The sequence below is a fragment of the Callionymus lyra genome, chromosome 8, assembly GCF_982586985.1.
Source record: "Callionymus lyra chromosome 8, fCalLyr1.hap1.1, whole genome shotgun sequence".
NCBI classification, from domain to species: domain Eukaryota; kingdom Metazoa; phylum Chordata; class Actinopteri; order Syngnathiformes; family Callionymidae; genus Callionymus; species Callionymus lyra.
In genome coordinates, this window is record NC_141825.1 from 15,121,832 (window position 1) to 15,136,063 (window position 14,232).

General features: G+C 38.0%; 1 protein-coding gene across 1 annotated transcript in view; it reads right to left on the reverse strand.

The window, feature by feature from the left end:
- The window catches only part of pclob (piccolo presynaptic cytomatrix protein b), a 55,165-nt gene extending 47,865 nt beyond the window's left edge, over positions 1–7,300 (reverse strand). Inside the window, exons 1-3 of the mRNA XM_087797771.1 lie at positions 7,256–7,300; positions 4,017–5,061; positions 1,700–2,443 (exon numbers count right to left, since the gene is read on the reverse strand). Of these exons, the coding sequence (XP_087653897.1) occupies positions 1,700–2,443; positions 4,017–4,793 (1,521 nt within the window). The 5' untranslated portion in view covers positions 4,794–5,061; positions 7,256–7,300. The remainder of the gene's footprint in view (positions 1–1,699; positions 2,444–4,016; positions 5,062–7,255) is intronic.
- Between the last annotated feature and the right edge of the window lie 6,932 nt (positions 7,301–14,232).

Genomic DNA, 14,232 nt, shown 5'->3' on the forward strand with positions numbered 1-14,232 from the left:
GGTCGTCCTTCGTCATATCCGGTCTATCTGGAGGCGCTTCTTAAAAAAGCCAATCACTGACGTCACGTTTCTGTAACTCAGCTAATGAAATGTCTTGGTGGTAAGTGGGTATAAAGTATGTCTAATGTCCTGGTGTGGAGGACAGGCTATTAACAGTTTTTTTTTAATACTTCAGTTTATTCAGTGTCATACATATCATATAAAAATTCAAATGCTTTCGCACGTTCAATTTACAAGGAGTATAATCTAATTTATTTTTACATTAAATTAATATTGTCTTAGTTTAAACCATTACTTTCTATTGTTTCTTTTCCCCGTCTACATTTTTTTTCACCAGCCACCATGTTACTGACATTAGAAATATATATATATATATATACATTTTTCTATTATACATAACTACATAACTTGTATAACATTTTCAGAGGCTGATAACAAGTTGTTGTTTTTTTTTATACGAAACACAATCCTTTTCCCTTTTATTCCAATTGAGTTGACTTAATAATAGTCTTCTTTATGTTATAAACATATTATATATTATAAATATATGATCCCTTAAATATAATCAAGGTAAATTAATCAATATGTATAAAGTCTGGTGCTCGAAGCATTTATAGTCTATATAAAAACAGATTTTACAGCGCTTTTGCCTAAAAAAAAAAAGGATTTGTGTCGTCGGAATGCAGGCCAACTAAATGTGTATTCAATTACAGTGTCAAGTGTCACTGGCTGCTTTTTTCTCGGCCACAAAAGGCAGGACTATTGACCTTGTAGTCAGCAACTATTATCTTGCTCTTACCTCACAATCGGAGCCAGAATGTAGCTCCAAAAATTTTTTTTTTTTTATCTACACCAATATGAAATGGAATGAACATTTTAAAATGTGTTAATGGCTTAGATTAAAATGGTTTTACTGAAAGATAAATAGACAGAATACATCTAAAAATATATTGAAATGACTGAACACAAAAAAAATTATTTAGTGGGCTGATGAAGATTAATTTTGTTTTGACCAAGTTATGTATGTTACCCTTAAATTAAATACAATAAATGATATGTAAAGGCTATAAAATGGCTTTAAAGAACAATTTATGGTCAAAAGCACGGCAAACTTTGCGTCTGAAGCTACACTGAAAAATTATCTATTTCTTACTGCCATCAAACCAAAGATGACACATGTTGCAAAAATAGGTTTGAAACAAAATCACATACACTTAACAATGGGTCGCAAGCAGCAGTAGCACTTAGAGCTTCAGACAGCAGTAACGATACAATGATGGTGCCAAAGTTAACAGACAGATTGAAAATGAATTAACATCTGTCCTCAAAAGAGAATCGTAATAAAGGAGAAGTCTGTTGAGTTTTGCTCCAGGAGATTATGACGAGGAATTAAGCCGTGAAGGACAAGATGATCAGACAGGGACTTCTGCTCCAGGAAAATGGAGATCAACAGGCAGAGACGTTTAATTCAGGAGAACATAACGGGGAAATAGAAAGCCAGAAGGAACAAATAAAAAGATCTGGAAGATAACATCGGTCGACAGAATGAGTGTGAATTCAAAAAGACTACTCTGGAGCTCAAAGATTGGGAAAAGAAAAGGAAAATATGGCAGAAATGATAACTTAATATTACTGTGATTGAGGCTGTTATTTTCACAAGATGCTTTGGTTGATGTTTCAATATTTCATAAGCTCTTACCTTGTTAACATTTGGCATGGGGTTAAATCCACATTGGTTGCAGACTGTGCATTTGCATTCAGTGCACGTACTGTAGTTGGGAGGATCCTTAGAGCCCTTGTTCAGTGCTATCTTGCAGAGGGGACACGTGGATTGGCTGATTTGGGGGGATTTTTGCGAAGCTGGCACTGTTGTCGAAAGCTGCTCTTTCTTCTTCTCCGGTTCTGACTTCGGAGCCGCGGGCTCCTTCGTCTCCTTCGCGGGCTGCACCTTGGGAGAAACTGGGGGTGTGGTTTTGGGCTCAGCTGAGGACATCAAGGTGGAGGCAGAGCTGAAGATTGAAGAACCAAAACCAAACATTTTCCCTGTTACCGACTCTTCGGGTTTTGCAGCTTCCGTTTTCGAGCTGCCGAATCCAAATAAACCTCCAGTTGGTGTGGCACTGCTTTGCTTATTTCCAGGTAGATTCATTTGCTCTTGCTTCTGTGGACCTGATGTTTTCCGGGTTTCCTGGGGGCTTTTTTGAGGAGGCGCCTGACTGGCCTGTTTAAGATTCTGTTGTCCCTTTGCTGCTGCATCTACGGGTGGCACTGCTGATGTGGGCGGCTTCTTCTGTGGCGAACCTGACGTGGGTGTCTCCTTTTTGACAGCCGGCACAGGAGATGGTGTTTTGGTCAGCGTTGGCTTTTTCACTGGAGGTCCCTGTGGTTCTGAAGTTCCTTGGGCTCTTTTCACCTGGCAGGTCAGACAAAGCCACTCGCTTCCCTTCAAAGAGTAAAGAGAAAAATAGAAAAATTTGAAATACAGATAATTTATATAAAACATTAATGTATAAAAACATTATTTTCGGATGCATTTATAGATTGTTTAGATGATTATATTGCTTCATTAAATTAACGGTTCAATCTTTGCCAATGTCAATTACATTTCTAGAAATTTAATTAATTTTTCCTTTACGCAGTGATGGATTGATGAGGCAGTGGCAATCTTTGGCTCCTGCCTACAAATTTAATGAAACCTACCATCAAGTTAAACTTACAGAAAAATGTTTTTATTTAAAGTGAAGCAGATTTTTATCTCGATGATATACTTACTAGCTTAGCATTTCACTAACATCACTTAGTCTGAAGTGCAATTGACTACCATGCAACACTATTTCTTTGTATATTTTGAAGATTTAATTTTAAATTTTTTAATTTTCAAATTTAATCTATATTATATAACTTCTATCATCACATTTTCTATAATTATTTCAGGAAAACATTGAATATTTGGAAATAATGTTATTAATTAAGTGCTTAACGCTATGTTTTCACAAAAATAATTTGTTTATTGATTCTTATTAATTTGTTAAAAAGTTATTCATGTCATACATTGAAGTGAGATATGTAGATAAATCCTGTACAATCAGAGCAACGGAGGGGACTAGCCCTCTTTATCTGTCCTGACACCAGACGGACCTGAAGTGCAGCAGAGATTGCTAATGCAGGCCTTGAGTCAGAGAGGATACAGTGGAGATGGGAGATAGGTTTGTTTTGATCTGAAGTATCAGCCACTAGTTGAGCTGTTGAGCTCACGCCACGAGTAAATGTTAGTGTCATGTTTGTATAAAATGCAGCACAACAAACTACAGAAATGAGCACAAACTGTCATCTCTCTTCTATTATGTTAAACCCACAAATGCAGTAAAGTGAGTGTCCATGTGAAGAAACATTCATCACACAGTTAGTCGGCACTTATGGACGGATAACAACTCATAGCTTACGACTATTAAGAGCAGGGATGTCCAAAGTTTTTGTGAAGCAGATTTAATGGTCAATGTTGTACATAACGTTTTATACGTTGATTTGTAAATGTTTAATATATTGAATAGATCATTTGTATAAGAGATTGTTCAATAATATTACTTGTTAAATATTGTTTTAACTTGTAATTTAAGAAACGTGTCTGTTTTACACAAATATTTGTGTAAAGTTGTAGGCCATTTTTAGTTGACTTTTGACTGATACAATCGTAAATTCACCTACATTTCTTAATGAACTTCTACAGTTTAAGCAAATCACAACTTGTACCCTTAGATAAGACAACTTGCGAATGAATATTATACAAATTTAAACATGAATGGCGACAAAGTTTCTGCTTCATATGAGTCCCCGGGGAAATGATTTGTAGAACATGCAAAATGTTCCTCGGGAAATTGATTCCTAGATTATAAATATGGCATCAGACAGTTTTATAATTAGAATCTACAGGGGGAAATGGTGTCAGGCAAATTTGAAAAAGGCTGGAATCCATTATTGTGGATATCATAATCTAGCAAAACAAAGCTGATACTTACATCTGAGTCTGGCGGGCTGAAGCCACAGAAGCTGCACACTTGAGTTTTGCACGCCGTGCAGTTTTTATAGTTGGGCTTCTCCTTTGTGTGTAGATTGAGTTCTGCCGTGTTACACACCGGGCAAATGCTTTTGGATGCTGCTTTTGACTGAGATGCAACTTTGGTAGGTCCTGGTGACCCTGCCCGTGCCGGGTCAGGTGCTCTAGGCCCAGTGGGTTGCTGAGTTCTGAGTCCCTGTTGCTGCGACGGAGCCTGTTGTGAAGGTTTTGGCGACACTGGTTGCGTCTGCCCCAGATTTGATGGTGCCTTTTGTTGCTGTCCCGCTTTCGGTGAGCTTTTGGGATCCACTTGTGCTGACCCTGGTGCCCTGGCTCCTATGTTCCCCTGCTGCTGAACTCTTGATGGAGGTGGTTGGACCGGCCCCCTAGCTTGACTCTTGGGTGACTCGGACTTCTTGTCTGACGGTGCTCCTGCTTTTTGGGCAACATGTTGCTCACCGGGTTTGTGCAAAGGCGCCGCCTGACCGTTCCCTTGTAGCTGTGGCGACCCCTGCTTCGGAGCAGGCCTTTGGTTTGGTCCTTGGCTTGGTTTGGGGGCTCCCTTCTGCTGCACTTTAGCGTCTGCCTGCTGGTCTCCAGGTGTCTTCGCCCCTTGTTGTTGGGGCGCCTTTACATTTTTATCCCCCTCACCATCATCTCCAAACAAGCCAAATTTATTGACCGCTGAGGACACAGCGTTGAGTGGGTTGGCCCCACTCAGAAACTTGGAGGAGAACATTTCCTCCTCTTCGTCCTCCTCCTCCTCCTCCTCCTCCTCCTCCTCCTCCTCCTCCTCGCTGGAGCTAGAATCTACACTTGTGTCCGAGTCAGAGCAGGAGTCCTGTATTCTGTCTCGTCTTTCTCCTGGAGCTCTGGCAGAGGCCTGAGGGGGAGTTGGGGCTGGAGCTGTAGAGAGGGCATCTACAGCCCCACTGGTTCTGCTACTAGTGCTGCTGCTGCTGCTACTCCCTGGGCTCTCCTCCGGCTCCGCGTCCGCATCAGACTTCCTGGAACCATAAAGGGCGACAAAAAAATGTTTTTAAAATGTATTTAAATCTCATCAATTTACTTTTTTTTACGTACATATAAATCATAGAGTTTCTCAAGAGGTTTCTTTGAAATTTTTAGTTGTTTTTTTTGCTGCTTTTATCCTGCACATCAATGACTTTTGCTTGTGCCTGTTGCATACAGTTTCCAGAATAGTCTTGTTCAAGTATCTGATACATTTTTTTGAGATCTTCCCATAACAGTTTTGCCATTCTCTAACTGGAGCTTCTCTCAAGTCTTCTTTCTAAGAACATATCATGTCATTTAAACACCATTTGAAACGGAGAACAGGAGGTTTGTGATGGATCTACTGACTCCTTCAAGAAACATCTTAAGACATTTTTATTCGTGCAGGCTTTTCCTTGATTATCTGAGACCCTGTGTTGTTCTCAGTGTTATCTTGAGGTTTTAAGTATATATTTTATTGAGTTTTGTTTTGATTATTTAAGCGCTTTGTGACCCTGGTCTGGAAAAGCGTTCTACAAATATAATTTACTTACTTACTTACTATTTCCACTTGTGCAGTAGTACCTCCTAAACATAGAGCAAATTCACCTGCATTATGTCGAGAGCTTCACAGTAATCTGGCTACAACTACTTATGAACAATCAGTGCGATTAAACTCACTAGTTTTAAAGGTAGAAAAAAAATCATGTAGAGGGAGATAGACGAAGACACGTAGCGTTGGGAGTACAGGTGCAAAAGTTTTTGCAAAAGTGAGTCTTTTGAGTGATTTCGATTTAGCTAAAAGGCTATTGGGCAGCGTTGTTAATCATTTAACAGCGTTGTTAAGTATACATTTTATTGAGTATTGTTTTGATCGTTTAAACGCTTTGTGACCCTGGTCTGGAAAAGCGCTCTATAAATATTGCTTACTTACTTACTTACATGTTTCTCAAAACCAATAGCAATTTGTAATTGTAATGCAATACCAAAAGCAATAATACTTGTATTTCCATTGAAGATATTATAGTAAATATTTCAAATGTTTCATAGTTTAAAAAAAAAAAGTAAAATCTTGCCAGTCATTTCAGTGTTTAAACCGAGTTATAAAGTTTTATAGCAATTTTTTTGTATTTTAATTTTACACAGTGAAAATATCACTGTGATGTTGAACAGATATGGAAGATTTAATACGTCTTGGAAAAAGGACTCAGTCATGTAACAATTGTACAGCCATAAATCAAACACGAATCATGATATCTGTCTATAATCGTAGTCATGAATTTGATTTGATGTCAGGGAAGTACACGTTTCTTCCACATCCTGCACAATAAAACAGGCAGCGATGACGCGCATGACGGAGTGAAGGCATGCCATCATGAGGGAATCATAGTAAGAGGGTGGTGTTCATGCGTAATAAACAGGGAATGCTCTGGAGCTCAGTATATATCCACCGGGTGTGTTACATAATAAAAAATAAAAAAAAGTGATGCATCTATCTCCCACGGACAACTGTAAATTGAAATTGAAAAGAATGGCTGATAAGAAACTGCCTCTGTCATGCATCAATGATCGCCCTGCACATTTGCAATTTGCCCCTACAGAGAGAGAGCAATCCCTCATTTCTCTTCAACCACAGACAGGGACCGTCCACAGAGCCATGTGAAGCACGTGATGCAGATAATAATAGCCTGAGCTACAACTAACCATGTTCGGAATCCTTTTTCAAAGGCAAATCCTTTTGTGCCAAGATAAAAATAAATCAGAATAAAAGAAACATAAGCTGCATTAATTCTTGAAATCAAAATAGTATTATAGTGATATTAGAAGGACACTTCTAGTCAGATGGAAATTGATGTGGGAGGTGATTTGATTCTGGATAAATCGGGTGTAAAATCACCAAACATGCCTTCATCACGACTGCATGTCAGTCAGCAAAAGAGGAGGTGATGACAGCTTCATGTGTTCAAAAAACACTCCTGTGCCCTTGAGCCTAGTGTGGCTGGAGCTCTCAACTACCATCCACATGTCCACCCGAATATTATTGATATAAAACGAATTATTAAAAACGCATCCACGGACTCGTGTTTTTCCGTGTCAGCCCTCTCTCTCCTCCCGCACCGCAGCCGAGCCTCCTTCACCCTCCACGGTCACAATGTCAAACACTCCGCCGCTGCATTCCAGGGCGACAACCGCGGTGGGGAATCGTACCTTCAGCCGCGGCTCATCTGTTCCCCCATCACTCCGGTCAACTCCAGCGGATGTTCGGCTCTGCGTGATTCTGTGATATCCGAGGGATGGAGGGCACAGGGCAGCAGATAGAGAGCTATCAGCATCCTCTCCGCCTCCCGCCTCACTGCGCAGGCGCCGCGGCTGGCAGGTGATCACTAGATATATATATATATATATCTCGCACGGAAATTAAAAAGAGAAAAAAAGGGATTTATCTGTAAATAAAAAAATGCACCTTTTTATATTGACGTCTTGCGTGGTTTCGCCACCAGCGTTGACGTATATGAATGTCGTGATGCGGTCGATGAATCATGGAGCAGCAGTGGAACATCCTCAGATACAATTTTTCTCTTTTTTTTTTTAAATAATCCTCGACACACTAACTTAAATAATTCCAAATACCACGACGAGTAAATCTTAATTATTAACGGTATTTTTTTCATTTATTTAAAGTTGATCATTTAGGAGACTTGATTCACAAAATGACAGAGCTGCACACTTAAAATAACAATACTTGCATTGGTAAAATATGACGGTAAAAAATTGTGAATCCCTCCAAAATTGTACATTGAAAGGTTAAGATATGATATGTGTGGGATAGTGTCATCGATTTTAACAAGCATCATAAACATGTCATCTTTTACAATGTCATATGAGTAACACAGTTCAACTATGATGGTTAAATGATTCATTTCTCCAAAAGTCTACATTGAAATGTTATATTTTATATGTTTAGATCTTTTAAAGTAGATTTGAGCAGGTCATAGATCGTGACTTGTGTTGTTCTCGGCTATCTTGATCTTTTAAGTATATATTTTATTGACTTTTGTTTTAAATTGTTTAACATTTGTGACCCTGGTCTGGGAAAAACGCTCTACAAATAGAATTTACTTACTTACTTAATTATTGATTTATAGCATAGTCATCTTTGATAGTGACATATATGAGTGACAACTGAAAAGTTGTGTTTTAATGATCACTTTCTACAAAATTCGAATACTATTATATTTTATTATTCCACATCTTTAACTTGTCATTTTAAATGATCTGAATTTGGATGCTTCTCAATTCAACTGCGGCTCATGACCCCAAACTAGCTTGACTGTAGTATACTGTTGACGTTGTTGTGTTATAAATATTAAGTTACGAGACTGGATGTTGTGTGTAGCGGTGCTGTAATGAAAGATTGGCCTTGGCCTTGGTCGATCTTGTGTGGTGCATTCTGTGCTTGGTTAGATTTACACAAAAAGTGTTCTGTTTGAGAATAGGTGAAATTGCTTGACTGTCGCACTCAAACCGTGACACTTGGAATCCCCCCTGGAAACGATGGATGTGGTTACTTCCTGTTTCTGGATGTGCAGCAAATCTAGTAAGGCTCTTTGTTTTCTTACACTTATGTTTTCCCAAGGCTTCCTCTGGGCTTTAGGATCCTTTCACACTATACAAAATAAAGTCATTGCAAGTTGTATATTTAATTATTTTTGAGAATTTGATATTACTGTTCAAAATATACAAAGTGTTATTGGGTGGTACACTTTCCATAATGAAAGAAATACTAAAGATAATTTACAAAAATCACAGTTTTATTCAAAGTGACTTTGTGTCCTAATATTTACGAGCCAGTGTATCTCTCTGAAGCCCTTGAGTAGATTATAGACTAGTTATTGGTCTTACCAGCTAGAAAGAAACACATTGGTATACTTTATTCAACCTGTGCTAGTTTACAGCAAAACCTCTTATTAAAATCAGCCGATTGATGATATGCTGATGGATCGTCAAACCTGCTAGTGATCTGAAATACCTATGGACCCCTGGCTGGAGCAAAAGCCCTATGTAAGGAATATTCTTACCCCCCATGACTTTATGAGTGTGTGTCCTCTGGTAGCCTGTACCTGATATGCTAAGAGTGCTTTGTAGGTAATGTTGCAGCTTCTAAGATCTGATGTCGTCCCCTTCTGTCAAGTGGCATAGCTAAGCTACGATGTCGCTTCTGTAGTTTCAGCGGCTGAATTACACAGACGAAAACATTAGAGTCCCGGCAATACAAGCAAGGTTATCTTCGAGTGCTAGCTAAGCACATATCAAGGGCATCGAAGGAGTTTTATGATTCATGAAAAGATTCATTTTCTACTCGCATGATTGAGAGGATTTTTTTTTAGGAATGGAGAAACATGCTTAAAAGAATTAAATAGTAATTATAAACAACTTCTTATTTTCCAACGTATTCCATTTTCTGTATTGTCAATTTGGGTTACATAAATAGTGTGTGTGGCCTGTGAATGTTTAGAGATTTTTCACAGTTGAAGGAAACAGTTTCTAGACAGCAGCACATCTGTTTAATTTTCCTGTTTAGTGTTTTTGTGTATGTGCCGAAATAATCAAGTATTGCTCTTAATACGTCTGCCAAGGAGGTCCTGTATTTTTTTTGTGTCTGTAAAGAGTGTAACTTTATGGATTTACATGATTGGTTGAGAGTGAACTAGCTTAAGAAGTAGTCATGTTGGGTTCTGTAGTTCAATCTGGATCTAGGATGGTTTTCGGAGGATTTGACTCAGCACTCGGGTGACTTTAGCCAGTCTGTCAAACTGAGCCTGAGAAACCTGGGTGTTTTATTTGTCAAAGACATGTCTCTAGTACAACAACTGAAAAAACTGTTTCCTTCAACTGAGAAAAATCTCTAAGCCTGCAGTAAACAGGAAAATCTGCAGCGAGAATCCTGACCTGCTCTAGTAGAAGAACTCACATTTCTCTGATCCTTAAAACTCTTCACTGGCTGCCAGTTTCTTTCAGGATCCCTTTTAAAATTCTGGTTCATACTTTCAGATCTATTCATGGTCAGGCTCCTCCTTACATCAGTGATCTGATCCAGCCTTACACCCCAGCTCGGGCTCTGAGGTCTGTGGATCAGAATCTACCGATGGTTCCTGAACACGATTCCGGACCAGAAGAAAGAAATCCATCCGGGCTTCCTAAGATTTGGAACAATCTTCCTCTCTCTCTGTGTTTGATGGAGTCTACTGACTCCTTCGAGAAACATCTTAAGACATTCTTATTTGTGCAGGCTTTTTCCTAGTCTGCTGGGACTCCTGTGTTAGTTTTATGTTGTCTTGGCCTTTTAGAGTTTTTAAAGTTTTTTTAACTGTGTATTTCTTGTGATTGTTCAAGCGCTTTGTGACCCTGGTCTAGAAAGGCGCTTTAAAAATCACTATTACTTACTTACTTTCACTTGTATGGCTTCTACAAGGGTAACCATTGTTAATAGCGAACAGAAACCAGACTTTATTTAATACAGTTTACTGTAAACATATTCTCTTTCATGTGAATATGAGGACTAACCATTTTGATTTTATTCATCCTCGGTATTTAAAGAAAGACTTGTACAATGTGCTTTTTGAAGGAGGAATAAGCTGTATCAGTGCATTTGCTTGTCCTTTCTTTCCCTCAAAACATCGGTCCTGTTGACAAAATAACCCCTTTTTACTAAGACATGTTTTGTAGTTACATTTTAACTACGTATTATCAAACTGTTTTCACACAGCAAAGATTTAAATCAAACATTTTGATCCTATGTGAAAAAATAAATCAACACTTTGTTCAAATAGAGACACCAGTCAGGGTCGTGTCGCTGCTCAGGGATTCACCTCAAGCCTCACAAATGGGAACCTATTCGGTACGTGGTGAGCAAGATGTGTGGGAAGGACGGCGAGCAAGTGGTATGTGGGTGTGTGGGAAAGTTACGTCATGTGTGATGTCTGAGCTGTGGGACTGCTTCGGCATTCTCTGAGCGCGGAAGCAAATCTTTCTTCATCGACACAACGGAAACAATAATCAACAGAACCTCCATCTGGGGAGCCTTAGAGTGTGGCTGCTGTGTGCAGAAATCATCTTAGTGATATTAAACACTGCCGTGTTTTGAGGGAGATTTGTGACGATAAAAACAATTCAATTAAATTACGTTCCACCTCTAATATTTTGATCCCATTACACGACGTGGGAAGTTGTTAAATCTTCACTTTATTTTACCATTTGGACTGTATTGATGTATTCGTTTTAAAGATAAACTCAGCCTGTGAGCATGGTACTATAGTATAATAGTATAATATATATATATAGTATATTTCCAAGATTCTGTTCTACCGTTTGGTCTTTAATATTATTTTTATAATTAAATGAGATACCTGGAGAAGTCAGACAGGTTTGCTTAAGTAAGGGTCTGAAGAAAAAAATAAAATTAAAAATGGAAAGAATGTATAAATAAAAAAGGATAATGGGGAAAAAAGAAAAATGAAAATTAATTAAGCAAAAAAAAAGGAAATTCTCCTAATTTAATATATATTAAATATACTATCCATTTAATTGCAACTGTAATTATTTCAATCAATCTGCCTTCCTTGGAGAATTCTTAGAATGGTGGAAGAAGCTGAAATTCATTAAAGTTGGGTCTGGTTCTGCTCGATTTTTCTGCCTTCTAAAAGGAAGTCTTTCCTTGTCGCTGTCACACTGTTATCCACTAATTGTTGATTTATCTTTGTTATGATAAAACAATTGAATTTAATTTAATTCTCCGACCCAGAAGCAATGCAAGGGATACCTCAAACCCATTTGTTTTCGGCCACAAATCCCCTTGACCCTGAACTAACGCAGGAGTTAAATGAAAGCAACATTTGTGACAAGGATGTTCTCTTTAAGCTATTCTAAAAGAATGCAGTAGTGAGAAAGTGTCCCCGTCTACCGAGAAGTCCATGTGTCATTTTTATTACATAAGACAAAGCATTAGTGGATCCAGCAGCGACACCAGATGCATCATGCTCTTTTCTCTAATACCTACTGCCTGTTTAAATCAACAACTACGCTCTCCACTCATGTTCCACCCACTGCCTCTCTCTCTCTCATTCAGATAAAGCCTACACATCAGACAGCTCCTGGAAGGGTTTGAGCACATCACTCAGTGACAGAGCAAACCCCTATGGCAGATCTTGTGAAGTTACAAATATAAGGAATGGATTTATTGAAATGCACTTTTCATTTTCCATTTTTTTCTACTGGGTCTAAAGAAACACTATTGACCTGATAAACACAGACACAAACAAATAGAATGTATGGTTTTTTTTAAATACCAAATATATTCATGAATTATAAACTAAAATGATTGACATTGATTTGAAGCTGTTATCCAAATACATTTAAAATAACTCGGCATTTAACCTACTCTACTTTTCTTACAGGGATTTGAACCCACAACCTCCTATATTGAAGTCAATATGTCCCAACAAACTGAGAAAAATATTGTAAATTGGGCATCAATTAAATTATTTAATTTTAATTTTAATTTACAGGTTTTCTACAATTCTTTAATTGAAAAGGTTAAATGAAAATACTGTTTTGTATACATATATTTATGTTCATCCACTTGCATAGAAAGTTGAAAATAGAACTAAAAATCACATTGTGTTTTAATGATGTTAAGTGACATTAAATATCTAACGAATATAAATCCAAATAATACATGAATAATGATAATTATAAGTTAAAATGTTTTCCAAGTTGTAGTTAAAACTGTTTTTCATTTAACATCTATTTATCCTTCTTTATCAATAATCTCAAATGCACACACACAGCTCTCTCTCATCACTTATTAACTGAAACATTTGATTTTTTAAACAGAATTACTCGACACCCCCTCATGATGACTAACCCGGTGTATGTCGTGACTCCTCATTTACCTTCCCATCTATCCTCCTGAATCATATTGAAATGGAGTGAATGTTAAAGACAACTATTCAATTAACTGCCTGCAGATTTGAGTTTGTAAAAATAGGATCTCATCTGCTGGAAAATATTTGACTTCAATGTGTGCGTTTCCTCTTCTTCATCTTTAGGGACCGGTCACATGAGCACGGTTGTCTCGCAGTGACGCAGACGATGACACACTTGTGCTGATGAGGTGTTCAAACAGCTGCCTGGGGGAGTCGGCAGCATTTTTCCTGAACACTTTCTTAGGTCACACAAGCGAATAAGTCGTGAAATGCTAATAACAATGTACATTTACTATTTTAGAATGTGTTAATTTGTTGAGGATCACATGGTTATTCAGATGTGGTTGCCTAGCAACGTCGTTTGAAATTTGAAGGCGACTAAACCTGTTAAAGCACTTGACCTATTTGAGCCTTTGACCCTTGTGATATTTCAGGGTCAAGGTGACCCAAAGGTTTGAAGACAATGTGTTTGTCGTATCCCTTGTGATATCTCGGGGTCAAGGTCACCCAGAGTTTTGGAGACAATGTGCTTGTGGTATCCCTTGTGTTGTCTCTTGGTCAAGGAGAACAACCTCCACCACTGCATACGTATTTCTAGAAGCCAGCAAGGGATACCAAAAACACATTTGTTTTGGGGCCTTTGAGTCACCTTAACCCTTAGATAACGAAGGGTTAAGAAAAATCTTTCATCATTTGAAAAACATTTATATCTTTCTGATGCATCAGGTCATCTTTAATGCATCAGCAATCTGGAAAGCTCCATTTATAAATAGATATCGTGCACTAGTTTACAATTTTTGTGATTCTCCGTCTGCTCAGCCCTACTGAGATGTTGGGGAAACTATTTTATAAAAGAAGAACAAAGAAAACAAAGGTGGTCAAAACAAAGAAATAGACAATGACAAAGACAGGAAGGAGTAAACAATTAAGTCTTTAAGTCGATGTTGTGTCTTTTTCAGAACCTTTTTTTTAGTCACTAAATAAGAAAAATGATTGACTGAGCTCTTATTCTTCCACTTTCCAGAGACGAAAAAAAAGACCAGAGAAAACCGCTGCAGCTATTAAGCTGAGTAATAATTGGGGAAAATACAAGAATCAAGTGGAGTTACATTTGACATTATAGTAAAGAGATCTAACGGATCTGAAATGTATTTTCCGCTTGGAGTGACGTCTAGTGCCTCCTGGACCCAGAAGTGATGT